We start from the raw sequence: 22,773 nt of genomic DNA on the forward strand, positions 1-22,773 counted from the left end.
TCACACCGGTTCAAAAAATAAAATTCAATGGAACCATTGGGCATTGGTTGAAGCTGTACAGAGAAAACTGTCAGAACTGAGCATTTCTGAATCTGGCAAAGAAATGGCTGGTAGGTGAAATGGATAACAAGTTTGCTTTTTTTTTTTCACAAAACCAAAGCTGGATCAAAGTCACATCTACCATTTCAATTAATACTGGATTACAAGCTTCATTAAATAGGAATTAATTAGTTACCCAGTAGAGGATATTAAGAACAATATACTCTACCAATCAAAGGTTTAGAGTCATTAAGAGTAATATTATTACAATTTAAAATCATTTTTTTTTCTATTTTAATATATTTAAAGTGTCAATTATTCCTGTGATGGCAAAGCTTAATTTTCAGCATCATTACTCCAGTCTTCAGTGTCACATGATCTTTCAGAAATCATTCTAATATGCTGATTTGGTGCTTAAGAAAGATTTCTTACTATTATCAATGTTGAAAACAGTTTTGCTGCCTAATATATTTGTCAAAAGCATTACACAGCATTCAGGATTCGTTGATGAATAGAAAGTTCAAAATAACAGCATTTATTTTAAACAGGAATCTTTGGTGACATTAAAAAAGGCTTTACTGACATTTTTGATGCATTTAACCATTTTTAATCTTCACAAACAAATCTCCACAGTTATTACTAGCTCTATGATCTACACAAATACGCCTGCCTCTTTGAATGACATAAGACACATGGCATCAACACAAGGGACCACAACTGCTGTTGCAAGGTTTTTAAACAGTACTTCCGCTTTGGCCAGTCATACCACCTGATAAAGCAACGAAGCTACATAAATCAGGAAGTAGGCTGTTTCTTAAGGAGAGGGACAACTGCAAATTATTATACAACACACAAAACACATCCCAGATTCCCTCTCAAACTCTCATCATCATCATGATATTGTAAGTGCATTTCCTGCCAGGGGTGGATAACCAGGAATAAACATTAAAGAATCTAGATATAGACAAAGTGTGTGCGACATGTAGTTGTGCATCATTCTCAGAAAAGAACATTTTGAATATTACTTTGAAGTTCTGATATTATTTAAAATAAATGCTGTTCTTTTGAACTTTCTATTCATCAAAAAATCCTGAAAAAAGCAACACTGTTTCCACAAAAATATTAAGAAGCAATACTGAAATGTATGCATTTTCTAGTCCAGCATCTGAATAACAACAACGATTTCTGAAATATCATGCGACACTGAAGACTGAACTAATAGCTGCTGAAAATTCTACTTTTCCACCATTTACATTTGAAAATATATTAAAACAGAAAATAGTTATTGTAAACTGTAATAATATTTCACAATAATACTGTTTTACTTTCTTTGATTAAAATAAATGTAGCCTTGGAGAGCATAACAGACCTTTGAACAGTAGTGTAAAATGTCACGTTTAGTGCATTCAGTACTGACACGTAACTCTTTTATTTGGTCAGAAGACACTGTACCTGACTGAACATGTCTTCGTTTCAGTCCTTCCACGAGTACACTGTAAAACTGTTGACACTTGGCTCGTGGAAGATTTAATTTTATAAAGTGCTTTAATTAATAGCCAGTGACAGATTGGGCAGGTTGTTAAATGCAACTCCAATGGAGCATCCATAAAAAAACTGCAACAAAAACATTTAAAAAAAAAACTTGAATAACCTGCTTCAGTCCTGCTTCATCCCAATCAGTGATTAATAGAAACAATTACTGTAATTGAAACCGCCAGCAAAGATGTCAGTGGTGATGAAAACATGAATGGTTGAGTAAGAGTGCTGGATGGTGAACAAGTAAATGACGCGAGTTAAAATGCTGATGTGCAGAAGCCCACCATTTGCCCATTCCAGCAGCCAAAGCAGGACAATGCACTGCTGCAGTCCTGAGTGCTCGGCCCCAGCATGACCACCGCTCTTTCCAGACAGTCCCAAAAGTGCTCACTCTCCGGACCGTCCCAGAATTCCCAGTACTTTCTCCAAACACCGCAAGAATACCCAGTGCTTTCTCCGGACACTCCAAGAATTCCCAGTTCTCTTGCCGGACACTCCCAGAATTCTATTTCACAAGCATATGGTCGAGCGGGAACAAACAAGGAGACAAGTTTCTTTCCGTTCTCAGCTTTAAAGCAGCAGTAAAGCCATTAGCATTGGAAATGTTGTGAAGAAATGATGTGAGGTGGGTTTCTGAGGCAGTATAAAGCCAGATAGATTGTGGGTGGGTCTGCAAAGCATGTGGAAAGAGAGAGAGAGAGAGAGAGAGAGAGAGAGAGAGATTAATTTAGATGGATTTTATTTATTATTATTCATGTTTTTTTTTTTTTATGTTATATATATATATATATATATATATATATATATATATATATATATATATATATATGTTAATGCTTTGGCAACATTGTGCTACACAGTCATGCTAATAAAGCTGAATTGAACACAGAGAGAGAGAGAGAGAGAGAGAGAGAGAGAGAGAGAGAGAGAGAGAGAGAGAGAGAGAGAGAGAGAGAGAGAGAGAGAGAGAGAGAGAGAGAGAGAGCGAGCTGCCGAACACGCCACACTCACCTAACTCCAATAAGATCAATATAAATCATCCAGAACCTCTGCCGCATCTGTTCCAGCAGTGTGCAAGTGAATGTGAGCGTGTGCGTTTAAGGAGTCTAAAGGAGCGTTAAATCAGATGCTGCTGGGCGTGTGCGCTTGTCTCTGTCTTGTGCCGTACTCCTCAGCTCAGTGCTCGTTTTAAAATGGACCGATGCATTCTTGAACCACACCAACACCCAAAACCATTGAGTGCCTGATCCAATCAAGCCCTTTATTTTGCTTCAGAAGTCTTCTTGTAGCGCAGGGCTTTCCAAGCAGCCTCTTCAGATGACTGAATATACTCATGCATTATTCATGCAGCTGGATGTCAGCGAGCGGAAAATGCCCATCCACCCCAGCCTGCATCACCCACGCACGCGTACACATAAGAGCTCACCTCAGCAAACGAAGAGTCGCGATAAACAACGCTGACCTGACCGCCAGCAGCCTCTCTACTGCGCTCTTCTGTTGGAGGGATTGGTGATTCAAATAACATTTTTAGATTTGAAGCCGTACCCAGCAGAAACAAGAGGCGGGTCGAAACAACAGATTCATCAGGTCAGTGTGTGTTTACATAAGAGAATGTGGAGAGACAGGTATAGATACTGCTATAAAATGTTACATATGTATATGGTACTAGCTACAGTACAAGCATACTACATATATAGTTATGCGACTGCATAACAGTCATGCAGAAATTCAGATCCATGACACACTAATTCTCTGCTGAACTCTTGGTTACATGAGGTTTGTGAGTAATTGTACAATTATATTTCATAATGAATTTTTTTTATTATCATTTCTGTTGCAGGAGGAAGTGTGAACCAGAACACCGGAAATAATTTCCATACAATGAGAGAGAACAGGGACTGGGACAGTTAAGCTCCAAAAATAAAATAAATGAACGCACCATAAAAGTGGCCCATACAAGTTATCCATTACACGTTGTATAAAGTTATATGGGTAGACTACAATAAAATTCAAGCTGCTAATAACTACAAATGTCTGAAAATGTGAATGACAATGCAAGAGATATTCAAGCAAATAACAACATTTCGGTTTGGTCCTTCAAGAGTGTTTGAATATAGTACACCATTCATATGGACCACTTTTTGATAGTTTCATAGTGTTTTTCTGTCGTTTTTGGAGCTTGGCAGCCACACTCTCTAAACCTTTTTTTATTCTGTGGAAAAGCGCAAAACGTACATCTGCCAAGCAACTATTTTTTGTGTAACCAAAGAAAGAAAAACATATGTTTGGAAGATGAGTTTGAGTAAATGATGTCTCCTTTCATTTTCATTTTTGGGTGAACGATTCTATCATTTAAAAATTCCAGAAAGGCTCCCCTCTGAAGTCGTAAAACAGTTTAAGTCACATGATAAAACTGCAATAGCACTCTTCACCAGCAGATGGTAGAAGTGGCCATGAGTGTAAAACTACCATGGAATAATAAGTATTTCTGCTATATTTGTCTTCTTAGATTACAATGTTCCCAAAACGACACAAACACTTTAATTCACATTAATGAACTCACTGAAGGACTTGGTAATTTAGCAACCAAACTCGATGGTGAGTTCTCACAATTCCACAGAGCTTCAGTTTATGCCTTTATGACCTTCAAAATAATCAAAGAGCTTATCATTGTTTCTCTCAGTCCAATGAAAGACAACAGATAAAACACACACAAAAACACTGATACCTTTCTTAAGAAATGTATATGAAATAGCTGCTTAAACAGCCAAACTCTCCCACTCACTGTCAGAAAAACACAACTATACACACAAACACCCTTTCCTGGATCCACACACCAGCTGTGTAGAAACAGCTCCACTCCTTTTATTGAGTTCTGCTCTACTCGCACATGTGAGAGCCATTCAGATCAGCACATTCCTCTGGACCCTCCCTTTGTAAATCTCTCCTCAAGACATGATACGTCACTGCAAACCACTGCCAGACTTCACTTGCACAATAAATCTCTCGTTTCTCCTCATACAAAATAATCTTAGCCAACATGTCACTCAGAGAGCAGAGCTGACGTTTTTAGGACATAACTTCACTGCTACACAGGAGATAAGAAGCAGTATGAACAGGTATTAAGAAATGGTCACAAGCAAATTAGTTTTGCAGTTTCTGTTAGTATATCACAGGTCAAAGCCAACACGGCAGGTGCAGTATACAGGAATAAATTACACTAGGGTCAATGATAAGGACAAGTGTCCATGATAAAGAAGAGAAGATATAGTTTATTTAAACTAATTCTTGGAAGTATATTCTTGATGGTTTTTGATTATGAAAAATAAATAAATAAATTTCACATGGTGTAAATATCAAGTAGAATGTTATAATTTATTTACTTTTTATCTTGAATACAAGTGGGTGTTCACATTTTGACCATAAGTGTTTTTAATAGTATTTTAATAAAATGTATATCACTGATTATTAATTTATAAACATTAAATTACATTACTGGTGAATTTCAAGAATTTCATTTTCAATAAGGCTTTTTTTCATTACAATATCAGAACTGTTATATCACCTTGACATTTTTTTTTATTATATGACCAAAAAAATTATCAAAATTAATTATAATTCAGAAGTAATAAAAACATGCCAAGTCAAGGTGCATCCAAGTCACTGTGTGTGAATTGCATTTTTAATTGTTTTTTATTATTAATAAATGAATAGATAGGCCAAAATATGAACATCATGTCAAATTATAATTTATATTATAATTCGATAACTTTTTTTACAAATTTACACAAGACTGAGATAAGGTTTTTCTTGAGATGAGTTTCTTGGGAATATATACAATAACTTGATTTGTGTAGAAAATACAATCTTTATGAAAAAATAAAAATAATTTTTTTCAACAGACATAAGCCCTTCATCAAATTATACTATGAAAAGTACACAAGTTCAGTCTGAATACTCCACTACTTCTACAGTGGCTCACTGTACTTTCAAATGACAGCACAAGGAAATGACGGCAAGAAAAAAAGCATGTGGGACACATTCCACTGAACTGTGCCTTCAACGCCTTCCTTGCCTCAACAAAAGAAATACAACACCCAATCAGGTTCTGCCACCCAAACTTGATAACTCACTATCAGAAAGACACTGGATCTGAGCGCCAGGTTATCTAGAGGCTTTGCTGCTTCTGATGGACTCACCTTGTGAAGTTCAATGGTATCGATCCACTGCTGCCGGAGCAAAGGATGTTCAGCCCTCAGGTACCAGATGCTGTCGTTCACACTGATGTCAAAACGGCATTCATCAAACTCATGAGGCTAAAAGAAAGAGAACATCAAAAACAAGAACAGATCATAACAATGAACATGCTGGAAATGGAAAAAGTTTATGGGCCATCATGTATGTTTATTCAAATTTGTCTGCCATTATGTTTTTGGAGAACCTTTTCCTGCCGTTCCTGATAAACAACTCCTCGCCACCACAACATAGATTTGCATCACTGAATAGATCACTGAAAATCTCAAACATTTACCATCTAAAAACCATCTATTTAAAGCAGTGCACAAATGATCCAAAGTTTGGAACTTACATCTTAACCATAAGGCACAATTTTACCAGATTGCAATTTTGTTCGTAATAAGCTACTACAGTAGATTGCTATTTTTATCTGATGAACCTAAATGAACCAAATGGTCAATTGTTAAGAAGCTGCACTGAGCACTTACATACAATGACAAATGATTCTGAATTCCATTACTGAAGACAACTAAAACCTTTATTAAATTATTTAAATAATAATTAGTTAATTGAATTATTATTTTATAATTACTTAAATAACAGTATTTTTCTAATTTAAGATTAGGTTATAACATCTAAAATAAATGAAGCAAATAATCAATTAGAGTATATTCTTGTAAATGTTAACTTTAAACCTACCCCTACCTCAAATAATTTAGGATATGTACTATTTTACATAAAAGAAAGTGGGAAAATTTTGGAAAACCATTGTTCAAGTCATTTATAATACTTTATTTAATACTATTTAAACTTTAAAACTTTATTGAAGGGTGTACTGAAAATTGTACTTAAAGGTTTTAATAAACACATTGCTTTAACTAAAAAATTAAAAAATTGTTGCATCAAGCTGAAAAGATCAGAAAGTGTTGCATTGTGCTCACAATATCTGGTAGGTCATTTTTCCTGCATTGTATAGCAGACTGTGGACATACTTTGTAGTAGGGCTGTGCGATTAATCGAAATCGAACCGTAATCACGATTTGAGATGTTGCGATTTTACTGTGCCACAACGCAAAAGAGCTCCCTTATCGGTTCTGCTTTTAGTACTGGAGAATAAAATATACTTTTTCTTATTTGTTTTTATTAGTACATGAACGTTATCTTACACATTTGATCTCCCCAACAGATTCTAATTTGAAATAAGTTTATAATGCATGTTTGCTATTCCCAATTCACACAGCCTGCGTCTCTGAATGCTTCTCATACTCGCTCCTCTCTGCCCCACGCGGTGCGTATCCCGAGTCTCACGGACAAGCCGTTTACACTTGCCGCACACACGCCGCCTGTTTCGTGATGCTCATTTATACTCGCGGTCTTGCGCCCGGCTCCACACGAGCGCATCTGGCAGTATGGACGAGGCTTGACGCACATTTTCCACTTGTTTTTAAAATCCCAAATACTTAAAAATGAATAAATCAGCCTATGTAATCTATGTAATACTTGAATAATTGACTAAAGTAATACAGTTCTTTACTTACACAAAATAAACAAATCTTTCTGGTGAAATTCAGTAATTAAGTAAATTAAGTAAGCGTTTTCTGCAACACTGCAAATAATTTGTTGTTTTCACAGTATTATTATTGTATTCTCAGAAGTTTCCTACTGTATACAGTATGTTACTGTAGATTTTCAGTGCATTCTGGGAAAACATTAGCATGTTGTAAATCTAAATACAGTCGTACTAAAAGATCACGAAAAATATTTGAGCAACACTTTCTGAGTCAAACTGCATTAACTGTAGTTGGCAGACCTTGCTAAGAGTGTGTTAAATTGGTAGGTATACGGTAAAACTTTTATTCAACGCCTTGTACATTATTTGAATGTAACGTCACTTTCCCAGTAAAGCTGTGCCAACTAGAATTTTCCTCCCACAGTGGCACTGGCAGAAGATGAAAAGCCATTTATTTTCCACTTGCACAATGTGTTACTGTGATTTTAGTAGTAGGCAATAATTGTATTTTGTTCATTGATGAAATATGGTTAATATGTTAGTAATTCTGTGTATCTTGAAAGCTATGAAAATGTAAAAGTTGAAGCCTGAATAAAACTGCTGGTGTGAAGCAATAACCTGTGTTATTGAATATAACAAAATAAAAATAAAATAAATATTAACAGTAAAAAAAAAAAAAAAAAGACTGATTATAACGGTAAAAAACTGTGAAAATGCTACAGGAAAAACCTGTTAAATGGTTAACGGTAAGTTCCTGTTAAATTTACAGGGAAAAATCGTAAACTGACATTCCCAGAATTCCCTGCATTGCATTTCAAATTTGTCTAAATGTGATTTTTTTTTCTTTGAAAAAGTTTTCTATGTTTCTTCTTAGTTTTTTTTCTTATTAGTAGGGCTGCAACAACGAATCGATTAAATCGATAAAATCGATTACTAAAAGCGTTGGCAACGAATTTCATAATCGATTCGTTGTGTCGCGCGACGCGAGACGTTTGATTATTAAAAAAAAAAAAAAAAAACTTTAGTTGAGCGGAGCGGAGTGAACACACTCGGTCTCTCTCGCACGGATGCTAGCAGAGTTTGGCGCCTCATAAATAAAAAAAAAAACAAAAAAAAAAAAAAACGAGCGGAGGTAGAGGAAAGATACATGGCGGAGGCAGAGAAATCCGTGCGACCCAAGTCATCCAAGGTGTGGGAGCAGGGGCGGCGTTTGCGTATGGCAGAGTATGGCAGTTGCCATACCCTAGCCCAGTCAGGTGCTGTGAAAAATTATCCAAACTTGAGTCGCTTATAATTCGTTTTTATTATTTTAAATCAGAGAGTTTTAAAAATAGTAAACCAATGATAAGCATTAAAATAACTTGTCAGTAAAACTTCGTAACGCCATTGGATCATCGAGCTCTCAGCGAGACCTCGTAACTTCACCCCGCCTCCGTTCAGATTGACGCACAGCCTGGAGAAGATGAGATCTCTGCTTTTTCGCAATGCAAGGGTGAATAAATAATTGGTGTTTGAATAGTACAGCGTTTTCTTTACTCAAACACTATGTCAGTAAAGGATAATGTTTTTGTGTGTTTGAAGAGTGGAGAAGAATTAGTTATTTGCTGTCTATATACGTTTTAAATATCCTGTGCATTATGTGCATAAGCGCTTAATTTGAGATTTTGGCCAAGTGTATTAAACAACAAGAAAAAACTAAGCGCCCATATAGCTACAATCAAAGTTATATAACCTGTAAAAGTTGATGAAAGCATAATGCACTTATGCACTGCATAACAGCCGTTCTAACGACAGACAAAACACTCCATCTCCGTCATTCTCTGGTCAAAACATTATTAACTCCATTTGAGCTTGATTTTCATATAATGTTAAGTGCAGGTGTCTGATACAATACCAACGCTAACGACGCAGTGTTGTTAAATTATTTAATTTTTTGCACCCCCCCCAAAAAAAGTCTATATATTTGGCAGATGTAAAGCATACATGTGTATGTTTTTTGTGTTAGTCCATTTTTATTTTATTTTATTATTATTATTATTATAACAGCTCAGGGATGTTCAAGGAGCAACATGTTTGTGCACTTTCTAAAGATTTTAGTTCTGTTTTTGAATAAAGGGTTGGAAATGAATGCTTTTTTTTTTTTTTTTTTTAAATCCGATTCATCGATTAATCGAAAAAATAATCGACAGATTAATCGATTATTAAAATAATCGTTAGTTGCAGCCCTACTTATTAGTTATGTTTATTAGGGTTGTATGTTACATCTAATGTTGTTAAATTAATGTTTATTGCATATTTCAGTTTAATGAGTCTCACCATGATGGTGTTTAGTGCTTGTGTGAATGACACTGTGCACCTTCTATATATGTTATTATTTAAAAACTGCTTGTGATGGGCTTTGGTTCATCATGTGACTTTCTCATCACCACCTGCATTTGGTGGTTATCAGTGTATTTCAAAGGTACAAAACAGATTTCAGTACTTTAATAGGTTGGTATATTAACATTATATCAGTTAATGAAATTATGGTATTTAACTGTAAATTGAATTTAAAACCTAAAATGTTGTTACCGTATTTTTTACGGTAGAATTCCGGCTGCCGTTTTTTTACCGTAAATTTTACAGATTTTTTTTACAGTGTATAATGCTGTTATTTGTTTTTACAGTGCTCTAAAAAAAGCCACTGTACTTAGTTTTACATCAATTTTACAGTGGCATAAAATACAGCAACTACTGGATAATTGTTGCCAGTAAGGTACTGTTAGTTTGACAATAGACTTTTTTACAGTGACGTGTAGTGGTTGGTACTACGTATATAGTAAATGGATTGGTTTGTTGTCTTTTGAACACAGACAGATGAGTTATTAGTGCTGTGCAGAATAGCTGTTATCAAAGACAGAGCACTGATCCAGGCCAGAACTGGGCTGCTGAATTCAATCAGTGTTTGAGGAACATCTGTTCCATTATCAGATCATCTGTTTTCCCCTCCTTTAAACACTGAAATCAACACAGACATTCCAGATTTGACTCTGGGATCAGACTAGCTTCAAAGACTATGAGACTTGTTCCACTCATATGATCACATGCGCAATCAGTGTTTGCAGAAATTCATTTGTCCAAAAACAATTAAAACAGGTTTCTAAAACAATCTTTTGGAGATCTTAAAGGTGCTGTATGTAGGATTTTGACTCTACTAAAGCATAAAAATACCATAATATGTTTGCAGATATTTAAGAAACATGCTAAGTTAACATACTTGTTTATCTGAAAAACAATGCTACAGTCAGTTATTCTCCTTTGAAAATGTGCATTCCGGTCCGGAATGTCTGTGTTTGTTATGGTTTGTGAAACCCGCCTACTGCCAGTTTACCCAATTGTATTTCGGCACCGCGGGTTGCCAGTTGGTGGAAAACACAGCGTATTTAATTGTATTCATCGTCATGTGCTCTCGTTCCTGTTGGTGTTGTTAATCTGGCAACCTGCGTGTGCGTCAAGTCTGAGGAGGAGGGGCCGGGTGAAAAAAAACGTCTCCAATATTTTGAATTTGGACTGCAATACCTAGTTCAACCACTCGGTGTTAATCCTACATACAGCACCTTTAATCTACAAACTGTCTGTGATTTTTAACAGCAGCCCTTTTTTAGAGCAAAGAACATCCCTTAGAAAACACTACAAACCTCTCCAGGCATTATGAAGCTAGGAGCAATACTTTACAAATTGGTTTTCTGTCTTAACACATGGCCATTTTTATTGGAACAGACAAAGCAAGAACTGCTCCCAGATCACCTTTTTCACAATGAGACATTTGATATGCACGGTCACAGGATGTTCCTGCAGTTCTGCTCTCCCTGTTCTAATCCTCAAGAGTTCTTCAAATCACTCAGAGTCGGTATCAGAACAATGTAGCAATAGTGTGTCAACCTAAAGACAAAACGTGCTGCAATGCAGCTTTGTTGGACATTTCCTTGCAGCCTTGCTGCCAAAACTTTAACCAACCTGTTCTACATGCAGAGCTCCAGCTCACAGACATACACCAATATACGTAAATTAGGCTTATAATTTGATAAATATTCTTTTTGTTTTTATAATTTACACAAGACGGGGAATACTTTGTGTTCCCTTTGTGGGAATACACACATATTACTTGTTTATATAATAACTTGGTTTGGGCAGAAAATATATTTTTGTCATTAAAGTATCAACTGGCCCAGTAACAAAGAAAAGTGGAAATTTATCTCTTTGTACTGTTACAAACTAACCAAAAATAACCTCTGACTTGTGACGCATTTCTATACCACTTTATACAGTGCAGATTGTTTTAAACTAGGGATGCTCCGATACCACTTTTTATTTTTATTTTTGGAACTTGCCGATACCGGTATTTTCACTGGATTTATACATTTTTTAAATATTGGGTACAGAAACCAAATGAATACGCATAATGTTAGTTGGTTAACTTCATTTATCAAATAGATATATCCTTCAGTTATTTTCACACTTAATTATGCCCATTAAAATGTATTTTAAAAGTTTTAGTTACTTTCACTGTTAATTTTTTGCTCTGTGGTACATCATCTTTAATTTAATAGCATTAGAGCTGCTCCATTGCAGCGGCTCAGTACTGTAATCACGTATTTTGCAGTAACAATGCAGGGAACCACTCATTATGTACTGCAGCAGACCGCAAGACCCTCCAGCGGACAGTGAACACAGCTGCAAAGATCATCGGTGCCCCTCTCCCCTCCATCCTGCACATTTTCCTTACACGATGCTCCAGCAAAGCCAACAGTATCGTGAAGGACTCCACACACCCCTCCCACAGTCTCTTCCAGCTTCTACCATCAGGAAGATGGTACCGGAGCATCAGAGCCTGCTCTGCCAGACTGCTCAACAGCTTTTTCCCCCAGGCTGTGAGAGCCCTGAACTCAAATCACCCCGCCCCTCTCTGAACCCCCATACAAACCCCCTACCTCCTGAAACATGGACCATCTGAAACTTATGGAACTTTTTTTCTTTTTTTTTTTTGTGTGCAATCGAAGTGTGCTACACACAGGTGAGTGGGCCTGTACAAACCACCTGTAGTAGCACACTCTCCTCCTCTATGCGCACTAGTCACTTTCCACACACACTGCTGTGTGTATACAAATCCCACAAAAAGACTCAGTAATATATGCATGTTTACATGCTCATGCACTACAAATCATCCTGCACTGTTCCCCAGCCAGCTGCTGACTCACAATGTTTCTCTTCGCACATGTACAGTATTTATCTGAAGCACTCGTATAGTTTGTATTTTTTAGTTTATGTATAGGTAAAAAATAATATATATTTTTTTTATATATTTATAGTCAAAATCTATCAGTAGGATAGTTGTGTATAGGTTTATATTGTTTTACTTCATTGCTGTATGCCTGTATTTATGTAGCACCGTGGTCCTGTGAGGCACGACATTTCGTTCCACTGTATGCCCCCGCATGTAGCGGAATGACAAAGCTCAACTTGACTTGACTTGACTTGACTTATAAATCTTTCAGAAATATAAATAACGTTTTTCATCTGAAACGTGCTGCGATTTATATTCCAAAGCGACTCACATAATACAGAAACACTCATGAAGCAAGCAAAGCATGCACAATGTGCGCACGTATTTGTATTGGTGCAGAATGAGAGGGACAAGTACAGTACAGTACAGCCTAGCGCATTTACACTGGCTGATAGTTCACTTTTGCCATAAAGTCATGTATGCTTAAGGTTGAAAATAAATGTTGTTTATAGTGAATGCCCCTATAAATGCTGTTTTATATTTACTATTTAGTTTTAATCCAAATGATGCATGTGCTAAGTGAGCAAACATCAGCTATACAGGCGTTAATGCTGAATGTTTCACATTATATTAATTGCATACATCCTTAATCTCTAATAATAACTCCATTCTGCTGTCTGTTGTTCTGTTGCTGGTGTTTCTTTGTCTGAATACAGCACTTATCACATGCTGTGTGGTATCGGGGCATTTTAACGAGTACAGGAGCTCAGTATCGGACCCAATACTATTTTAAACCAGCTTCACAGTAAAAAAAAAAAAACACAAAAATAACAGTGTCAATGTTGCATAATTAATAAATTAATAAATAATAAATTATGAAACTTCAATGTCAGCCGTAAAGCAACTTTACAGAAGACAACAGTATCATTATTCAGCTCAAGTCAGTTAGGCCTAAATGCTGATTCAATTTAGTTTAATGACAATGTTCATCAATTTTTTGAAAAATTTAATTTCAGCGACAAAGCAGCTTAAAGGAATAGTTCACCCAAAAATGAAAATTCTGCCATTAATTACTCACCCTCATGTCGTTCCAAACCCGTAAGACCTTTGTATATCTTCAGAACACAAAGAGCTCTCTGACCCTCCATAGACAGCAACGCAACTGAAATGTTCCCAGGTCCAGAAACGTAATAAGGACATCGGTGGTACAACTGTAATTTAACGAAGCTACGAGAATACTTTTTGTGCGCAAAGAAAACAAAAATAACGACTTTATTCAACAATTCTTCTCCTCCAAATCATGTATTACGCCATTATGAAGAGTACCACAACACATATGCATTGCTTTCCTCTGCATGTAAACAAAGCTCAGTGCATTCATTCATGTTTTACGTCAGCAACATCATGCGCATAAGTTGTTTACGTGCAGAGGTACTCTTGACAATGGCAGAAGACGTTATTTGTATGAGAAGAATGTTGAATAAAGTCTTTTTTTTTTTCTTTGCACACAAAAAGTATTCTTGCAGCTTCGTAAAATTACAGATGAACCACTGATGTCATGTCACATGGACTGTTTTATTGATGTTCTTACTACCTTTCTGGGTCTGGGAACATTTCAGTTGTGTTGCTGTCTATGGAGGGTCAGAAAGCTCATAAAAAAAATATCTTAATTTGTGTTCCAAAGATTTGGGTTTGGAACAACATGAGGGTGAGTAATTAATGACAGAAATTTCATTTTTGGGTGAACTATCCCTTTAAATCAGTAAAATTTTAATTCACTCTAACAGTGTCAATGTTGCAAAGTTCATCAATTATTAAACATCTTCAAAAGCAGCTCATTACTCAAGTTGTTGTGTTGTCATCTGATATGGTACCTTCAGAATGAAAACTTTTTCTGAATTTTTCTGAACAATCGTATTTTAAGCCCCATTATAATGATAATTTCATAAAGTAGGCTATTCAGATGTGGTTTTGCATGGATGACACTAGGATATGTCTGTTCAAAGTAAGTAGTGGAGTACCCTTGTATTTTCTACTCAACCACATCTTCTGCTCTGTCCACCTTGAAACAATCATGCTGTTCAAGAGAAACCCCCAAAACAAGCACGACAGCTTCCCGCTGACAGTAGCAGACGGATAAACACTGCACACTGCATGATGAGCAGGAAGCAATACTGCTAAAATATTTTCACACTGTGGTACATATCAGTTCTTCACACCACTGTGAAGTCAAGGTACCACAATCAAGATAAGCCCATGATAATCAAACTGATAAACATGACAGGACGCTCTACAGATCAGATCAGCCTTACCGTGATGACAGCCTTGCTGAGACAGATGGACCCTCTGCAGCCGTACTCCTTCTCATCTGCTGACCTGTAGTAACTCAGAATATTGCCCTTCAGCACAATCCAGCGGTCCTGCCATCCATGAATGTAGTTTGTCCACTGGAGACAAACAGAGAGTTAGTTATTCGAATCATGCTTCATATCATGTGGCTTACAGTTATCACTTCAAGTACTTGCAACATAAAGATTAAACCTTCCTGAAGGCTCAAGGATTCAAAGTTCAGCAGGCGACTTTAACTGAACATTACCCAAACTACAATAATTAAATGGGTTTATCCAGTATAAATTTCATAGCACAACTTGTAAGTGTCATAAAAACCCAGAGGACAAGATGATATTAAAAAATGTACAGCTTTTCCTAAAATGCCAAGTCTTGTAGCCTAAAAATATATAAATTAGCACAAATATGAAAGAAAAATATAACTTTTAAGTGTCAAATGTATTTACCTACTCTTTCACAAAGAGATATGTAAATATTTAAGGCTTTCCCTAAAATGCCAAGTCACGCAGACAATGACTGCTATTCTGTTGTCATAAAACAATTATAATCATATAAAATAAATATATTAATTTAGAAGTTGGATCATGCGATTCTTCTGCGCGAATCAGAAAAAAAGTACGATTAATTTAAATTATGTCAGGATGAAACTAAGTGCTCGAACACGTTACAATAAAAATATAGTTCTATACTTATATTTTAGACTATTAAGTTTTTAATTTTAATAATTAAAATTATTTTAATTTATGTGAAAACACATTAAAATACTCATTACAAGTCATTTAGAACCGAAATATTTATTCACATCTGTTAGCTTAAAACGTTTTCATAAAACGCTGTAATCAGTAACTTTACTACGGGTAGTTTGACATGATTTTAGGATTTATGACTCGAATTAGTCAGATTTGCAAACGAATCTTTCAGAGCGGTTGTCACAAAACCAGTTCACCCGATTCCCTGAAACCCACACCGTGTCGTTTCATTCAGACATCGCTCGTATGTTCCTGATTGTTATGGTAAAACAAACATGCGCAGTCACAAAACTTCCAACAAGTTGTGGCGTTTCAGATAAATATAAGCAAACGAAAGTAGCTCACTAACATTAATTTCCACAAAACCAAGCCCAAATACTGTTGCACACGAAAAAACGGTGTAAAAGTGTATGTACTCTTGTGTTTACCTTACTGAGAGTCCCGCCGAGCTCGTCCAGCAGCTCTAACTCCGGGTCCAAATCCTCATCTGAACCCGACGAGCAGCAGTCCGACATCAGGAAAAATACCAAAAAATATAAAAAGTCCGCAGTCGTCCTGTTTTGTATTTGACTAGATCGCGTTATAATTTAAACAGACAAAACACAAACACTAGCTCCGAAGTCGCTTAAGCTCTGATGTAAACAGTGCCAGGTGTGAAAGCCCATCCTACTCCGTATCAAACATCTGATCAAACAAATGACGACATGCAGCGACGACTTGAGCGCATCGGTCGCGTTTGTCTTCAAGTCTTTGATCCTCACTCCAAGAGATTCACGTGACCAGTGCTGCACTAGAAGCGAAATCAATACTGCGCGTCTACAGCAACAATACACTCTTGTGTGTCTGCTGTTGCTTGTACACACACACGCTTCAGGATTATTTTCTGGGTTTTAAAGTTTTGGCTTTTTATATCACCCCCTTTCGGCAGTATGAAGTATTACATAAACTATGTTCCATCACCTCCACTTGTTGATTACCTTTGGGAACCTGTTAAAAAACAATCATGTTAATTCCATTGTATTATTTTTGGAGAGAACTTAGAGTGTCATATAAATACCATGGTATATGAATATTATTATTTAAATCCGTGGTATAAAAATACATCATAATATTATCTAATAGCTGTGCAACACCAGCAACATACACTGCGTGCATAATTATTAGGCACGTTGATATTCTGATATTTTTCTTTTTCAAACACATTTTACTAATTCCAAACCACATCAATCATAATAACTACTACTGATTTTGTATTTAATCATTTATAAGTGATATATAATTGTCCATGAAGGTTGAAAGTAAAAAACTCCTTATATTCAGGTGTGCAGAATTATTAGGCAGGTTTACTTTTACTGATAAAATGAGCCAAAAAAGAGGTTTAACTCAGACTGAGATGTCAAAAATGATTAAATCCCCATAAGAAATATTCAAAACTAATGCAATACAGAAATTGCAAAGTTAAGACATGACCATTGGACAGCAAAATGCTCACTGGGTCAGCGAGCTCAGAAAAAACAGGTGGAGAATAAGAGACACGTTAACCGCAAAAAATTTAAGAATTAATGTGAAGAATTAGGTATAAAACATCAGGAAACATTTAGTCTCCAGCGCTACCATTTTCCAGAACTGCAACCTTCCTGGAGTCTCCAGAATTACAAGGAGTGAGGTTCTCAGAGACTTTGCTTGGGTAAAAAATCTTAAAAAAGAAAAAAAGACCCTCACTTAATAAGAATAACATGCTGAAGTATTGAGGAAATACATTAAGACTGATTTTTTTTATATGCTTTATGGACAGGTAAGTTGTGAGTGACTCTTGAAGGACCAGCACCACTGTTTGAAGAATTTATCTTCCAGAATCTGGCAGTAAGTTTTAGGAGCTCATTTTTATTCCATCTCCTATCCTGAAAAGTCTGTCTTGCAGGATTGACTAAAAAGAGCTCCTAAAACTTCACAAGTAGGTTATTTCACAAGTAGAGTGCAATTAAACTATGTTTCAAGTACACTGTCTGGGTAGCCTTGATTTTTGGAGATCACATAGTTTTTTTGTTCCAAATCGGAACATGAATAGTCTCTTGTTTGTGCTGATCGCTGACAGTTATATAACGGATGATCAGTCCAGGCCTAACAGCCATTCTTCAATAACTCTCTCATAGGACTTGGCATCCTTTTGCCAGTCAATGTGCCATCGCAGGTTGGCTATGATCTGGGAGTAACTGTCTCCTAGGCTTTGCTTCCATTCCAGAAACAGTTTTTTATTGTAGAGGTGAACAGCTTGGGAGACACTGGGATAGTCCACAACTCTGCGTAACAGCTTGTCCAAGTTTTGACATACATCAGGGAAGTGTGATGCAACATTTCTCAATTCTGATTCATCTTTGGACAAGTCTATGTGGAGAGAACATTGAAACCAGTTACTTAAGGCAGTTATATATAGCAGGGACATCACATCCCTGTTGTGCAAAATATTCTGGCAAAAGAAGATATACCTTATTACACATAATCAGTACTACTATCATGAGAAGAAACTCACTAAAGAGTTGTGGGGGAACGGTCAATCCATCTGCATATGTGATGTACTTCCACTCGCCGATCCTCAGCATATACGTGGAGGCGTTCGCATTGCAACCATGATATTCACTGAGCACCCAGCCGGGATGAGGCTCCGCTGACTGAGCGCTGACCCCAGAAACCAGAGGGATCAGAGAGTGACCACTGAGACCCCCTGGCTGTGGAACACCAGCAAGACCTAACCAAAACATATAACGCAGATGGAAACAGATAAAATCATTTCCAGGTCATATTATATGTTATATATATATATATATATATATATTTGTGTGTATATAACATTTTTTTCAGGATTCTTTGATGAATAGAAAGATCAGCATTTATTTGAAATAAAAAGCTTTTGTAACACTATACACTATACCATTAAAAAGCTTGGAGTCAGTATAATTTTATTAATTGTTTTTGGGAAAGAAATTATAGAAATTAATATTTTTATTCAGCAAGGATGCTTTAAATGGATCAAAAGTGATGACAGAGACATTTATAATGTGACAAAAGATTTATATTTCAGATAAATGTTGTTCTTCTGAACTTTCTATTCATCAAAGAAACTTGAAAAAAATCTACTCAGCTGTTATCAAAATAATAATAATAATAATAATAGTTTTTTTGAGCAGCAAATCAGAATATGATTTCTGAAGATTCATGTGACTGGAGTAATGATGCTAAAATTTCAGCTTTGAAATCACTGGAATAAATTACATTTTAAAAATCTATTCCAATAGAAAACAGTTATTTTAAATAGTAAAACTATTTCAAAATTGTGCTGTTTTTGCTGCACTTTGGATCAAATAAATGCAGGCTTTGTGAGCAGAAGAGACGTCTTTAAAAACAGTAAAAATCTTTCTGTTCAAAAAGTTTTGACTAGTAGTATATAGGCCAAAAAGGGTGGTGGTTTATGGGCTGTATGAACTCTTTTTTGCTAAGATTCACCCAAATATCAAGCCAATCTTTATTTTGAATAACTGAACCTCTGCCTATAACAACATATTATACTAATTCAAGTGGAGCAACCAGTTCCCACCCTTACCAAGCACAGTGGGATAAATGTCCACTAGAGATACAGGTAGACTGATTTCAAAGCCAGTCTTCACTCCTGGGCCCATTATAAGCAGGGGGACATGAGAGCTGCCCTCAAACATGGACATCTTATAGAATTGCCTGTGTTCCATGGCTAGATCCCCATGATCCGAAGTGAACAGTACAACTGTCCTGTTCAGTAAGCCAGTGTATCTGAGAGCAGCTATCACCTCACCTACAGACACATAATGACAGTATATCATTACATTAAACCCAGTGACAAAACAACATTTAAACACACAAGTGGCTGCTCACCCAACATGCTGTCTGTTTCAGCACACATGGCATAGTAATAGGCTCTAATGTTTCTGATCTCTTCCTCTGTGAAGTGGCCACTGCAATTTTTGGTGAAGGTGGAGTAGTAATCCACAGGGTGCATGTCTTCAACCCGTAACCACTTCGGAACAGACACTTGATCGTAAGAAACCTTTGAGAGAAAACACAATCATTGTCAAAATACCTCAGATAAACTACTGCTACAGATAATCTGCCACTGCCGACTGACTGTTATTAGTGTACATGCTGTGAATAAAATCAGTAATAATTATAATGAACGAAAATATGAAATCATATATATATATTTTTTTTTAATTTTAATTTTTTTATTTTAGGAATAATTACTTTTTTTTATTTTTTATTATGCAAGTAAAGAATGTGACCATTTTTACATGTGCCAAATACAGAATCCCATGGACCAAACATATAACATATAAGTAAAAAACACAGGCTAAGTAATCATGCAATCAATGAATATGGAAAACATTTTTATATAGGTTTAATTATTTTTTGGTTATTTTAGTTAACTTCAAGTTATTTTATTTTGGTTAGTTGCTAAGGCAACATTTCTTTTTAAGTTTTTCCACCTAATATTTATATTTCAGCTTTAATTTAATTACACACACACACACACACACACGACATGTCTGGTTTGCTATCCTTGTGGGGACTCTCCATAGGCGTAATGCTTTTTCTACTGTACAGACCGTATATTCTATTGCCCTACACCTAAACCTACCCCTTACAGGAAACTTTCTGCATTTTTAGATTTTCAAAAAAATTCATTCTGTGCGATTTATTAGCTTGTTTACCCGTGGGGACCTCAATTTAGGTCCCCACCGTGACACGAGTCCCCATGAGTCTGTGTGTATTCAGGTTTAAGTCCCCACCTGAATAGAAAAACAGGTGTATACACACACACACACACACACACGGTTCTTAATTATTGCAGTCTTAGAATCCCTAGCCATGCCCCTGCTACATAAATGAACTATGGTTGTCTTAAGTCTTCAGAATCATAAATAAAAAAAAAAGACATGAAACAGCAAAAACACATTAATAAGCAAATTATATATTTTTTTAATATTATATTTGACGGTATTTGTTTGGAACTGTTGTAACTACAAAATGGACAAACTTTTTCAAGTTAATCATGTCTGTCACTATTTTTATTTTAATTTAACGGGCGAAGATCTATGATCAAATTCTGCTGTTCTATTTTAAAAATAAATGGAATAGTTAAACAGTGTATTGATTTTCCTAGTTTACTTTCATTTTAATATTCAACTGTTTCCCTCTGAAACACACTGCTTTAAGATTTCAAGCCAAATCAGTTTTTGATTCTTAAGATTCAAATCCCAAATTGAGTGCAGTGAAAAAATCCTAAATGTTTTAACATTCCAATTTGATTGAGATTTTGAAATGTACTGGTTATTCATGTCTCCATTAGATCAGGTAAAGCAACCTGCCTTGTTTAGCCAATATGGGGAGGTGCGGAAGGTGGAACCACCGGCCGTGGGTCCCAGGGAGTCTGTGCGGTACGGGTGGGGGAGATTGAGCCCCACGTATAGTGCAAATGGTTGGGCGAGAGACACAGCAGTGTGTCGGATCCACTGGACGGCAGCATCAGTGATGTTCCAGTCTTTAGTCATCACCCTCTTTGTGGATGCATCACCCACCAGATCTGTGACCGGACGGCCCTCTTGTCTCAGCAGGAATGGAACATCTCTGGTCCACGCCTCCACACGATTACTGAACAACAGAGAAGTTCCAGACATCAGAACAGTTTTTTTTTTTTTGCCTATATTTAAAACCGTATATTTATTGTTTTATAATTTAAAACATGCTAAATCAGAATATTAGAATGATTTCTGAAATCATGTGACACTGAAGACTGGAGTAAAGGCTGCTACAAATTCAGTTATTATATTAAAGAAATAAATTACATTTTAAAATAGATTCAAATAGAAATTAGTTAATTTAAATGGTTATAATATTTCACAATATTACCATTTTACTGTATTTTCAAATAACTGCAGCCTTGATGAGTCTTCTTTCAAAGACATTAAAAAATCTGGCAGACCCACTTTTGAATTGAAAATGTATATATTTGAGTGTCCAAATACATTTTTGGGGTTTTAAAAAAAGTCACCTGACAGAGTGATGTCCTGATGTGTAGTCTAGTTTCCCCATGCTATGAGTGTGGTAACCACTCTTTCCTAAATGGTCCATCCATGTGGTGGCATTGGGATCAAGACATTTATAATTGTTCCAGGCCTGGGTCAAATGCACAAACTGGCCACTCCACATAGCTGCCAAAACACATTAAGATACATCAAGATATTCATCTCATTTCTATATTGCACGTATACAAAAATGTTGGTACACAATAGACAACAATATGCAGAGGCTAATACTCTACCTGCCCTAGAAGGACAGCAGATTGGTGAATTAGTGTACGAGTTGAGAAAAACTGCACCCATTTCCCTCATATAGTTGATGTAAGGCAGCTGTACAACTTTATTGCCTGGAGAAAATGTTAATCTGCCATCCTTCAGTAGTAAGAAAACAGAAGTCAGACAACACACATTTTATTTCATAAAACCTAGTGAGCTGCCTACATAAGCTTTTGCTTTCTAGTTAGGTAGCGTTCTAGGTTTCAAACGCAGCAGTAATTCTGCAAAGTGACTGAAAAATGAGTAAACAATCACCGTTAAGAAGTTATTTATTTTATTATCGTGTAAAATGGGTGACTTACGAAGGCATCAGACATTAGCATGACTATGTTTGGTCTGTCATGTGATGTCCAGTTCAGATACATGCAGTGCGCGTTCACTTGAAGAATCAACACCATTAACACACGGAACATGAGTATTCTGCATCCAGACGCCAGCAGAGCGTTAAAAAACACTTTTAATAAGTGTAATGAAGATGAAGGTTTCACAGTTAGTCGTAAAAACTTCGTCTCTCTTTAAACAGCGAGATGTCCGGGCTGCATTGAAATCGCACTATCTACTAACATGTCCATTTTACACATAACATTAGAAGGCCGTACTATGTCCGTTTAGGTCAGTAAAGATTGTCTGAATGAATTAGTTTCATCTTTTTCCTTTTCCGTAAACAATCAGGCACACACCGCCACCTATTGGACAAAATATAATACTGCT

At 36.2% G+C, this 22,773-nt stretch overlaps 2 protein-coding genes across 5 annotated transcripts in view; both read right to left on the bottom strand.

Moving 5' to 3' along the window:
- The window catches only part of cert1a (ceramide transporter 1a), a 28,096-nt gene extending 11,532 nt beyond the window's left edge, over positions 1-16,564 (bottom strand). For 2 of the 4 annotated variants that reach the window (XM_058775047.1, XM_058775044.1), the window contains exons 1-3: positions 16,111-16,564; positions 14,897-15,031; positions 5,775-5,891 (exon numbers count right to left, since the gene is read on the bottom strand). In XM_058775047.1, coding sequence (XP_058631030.1) covers positions 5,775-5,891; positions 14,897-15,031; positions 16,111-16,197 — 339 coding nt within the window. In that variant the 5' untranslated portion in view covers positions 16,198-16,564. The remainder of the gene's footprint in view (positions 1-5,774; positions 5,892-14,896; positions 15,032-16,110) is intronic. The other 2 variants (XM_058775046.1, XM_058775043.1) reach the window with 1 other exon arrangement.
- A 444-nt stretch (positions 16,565-17,008) lies between these two features.
- On the bottom strand, positions 17,009-22,701 carry arsk (arylsulfatase family, member K). Its single transcript, XM_058775048.1, has 8 exons — positions 22,365-22,701; positions 22,029-22,158; positions 21,759-21,918; positions 21,076-21,358; positions 19,586-19,757; positions 19,281-19,505; positions 18,213-18,428; positions 17,009-18,067 (listed from the first exon to the last, which is right to left on the bottom strand). The coding sequence occupies exons 1-8, from the start codon at positions 22,473-22,475 to the stop codon at positions 17,793-17,795; spliced, it is 1,572 nt and encodes a 523-aa protein (XP_058631031.1). The 5' UTR covers positions 22,476-22,701; the 3' UTR covers positions 17,009-17,792.
- Positions 22,702-22,773: the final 72 nt, after the last annotated feature.

The sequence above is a fragment of the Onychostoma macrolepis genome, chromosome 05 (genome assembly GCF_012432095.1).
Source record: "Onychostoma macrolepis isolate SWU-2019 chromosome 05, ASM1243209v1, whole genome shotgun sequence".
Classification (NCBI taxonomy): Eukaryota; Metazoa; Chordata; class Actinopteri; order Cypriniformes; family Cyprinidae; genus Onychostoma; species Onychostoma macrolepis.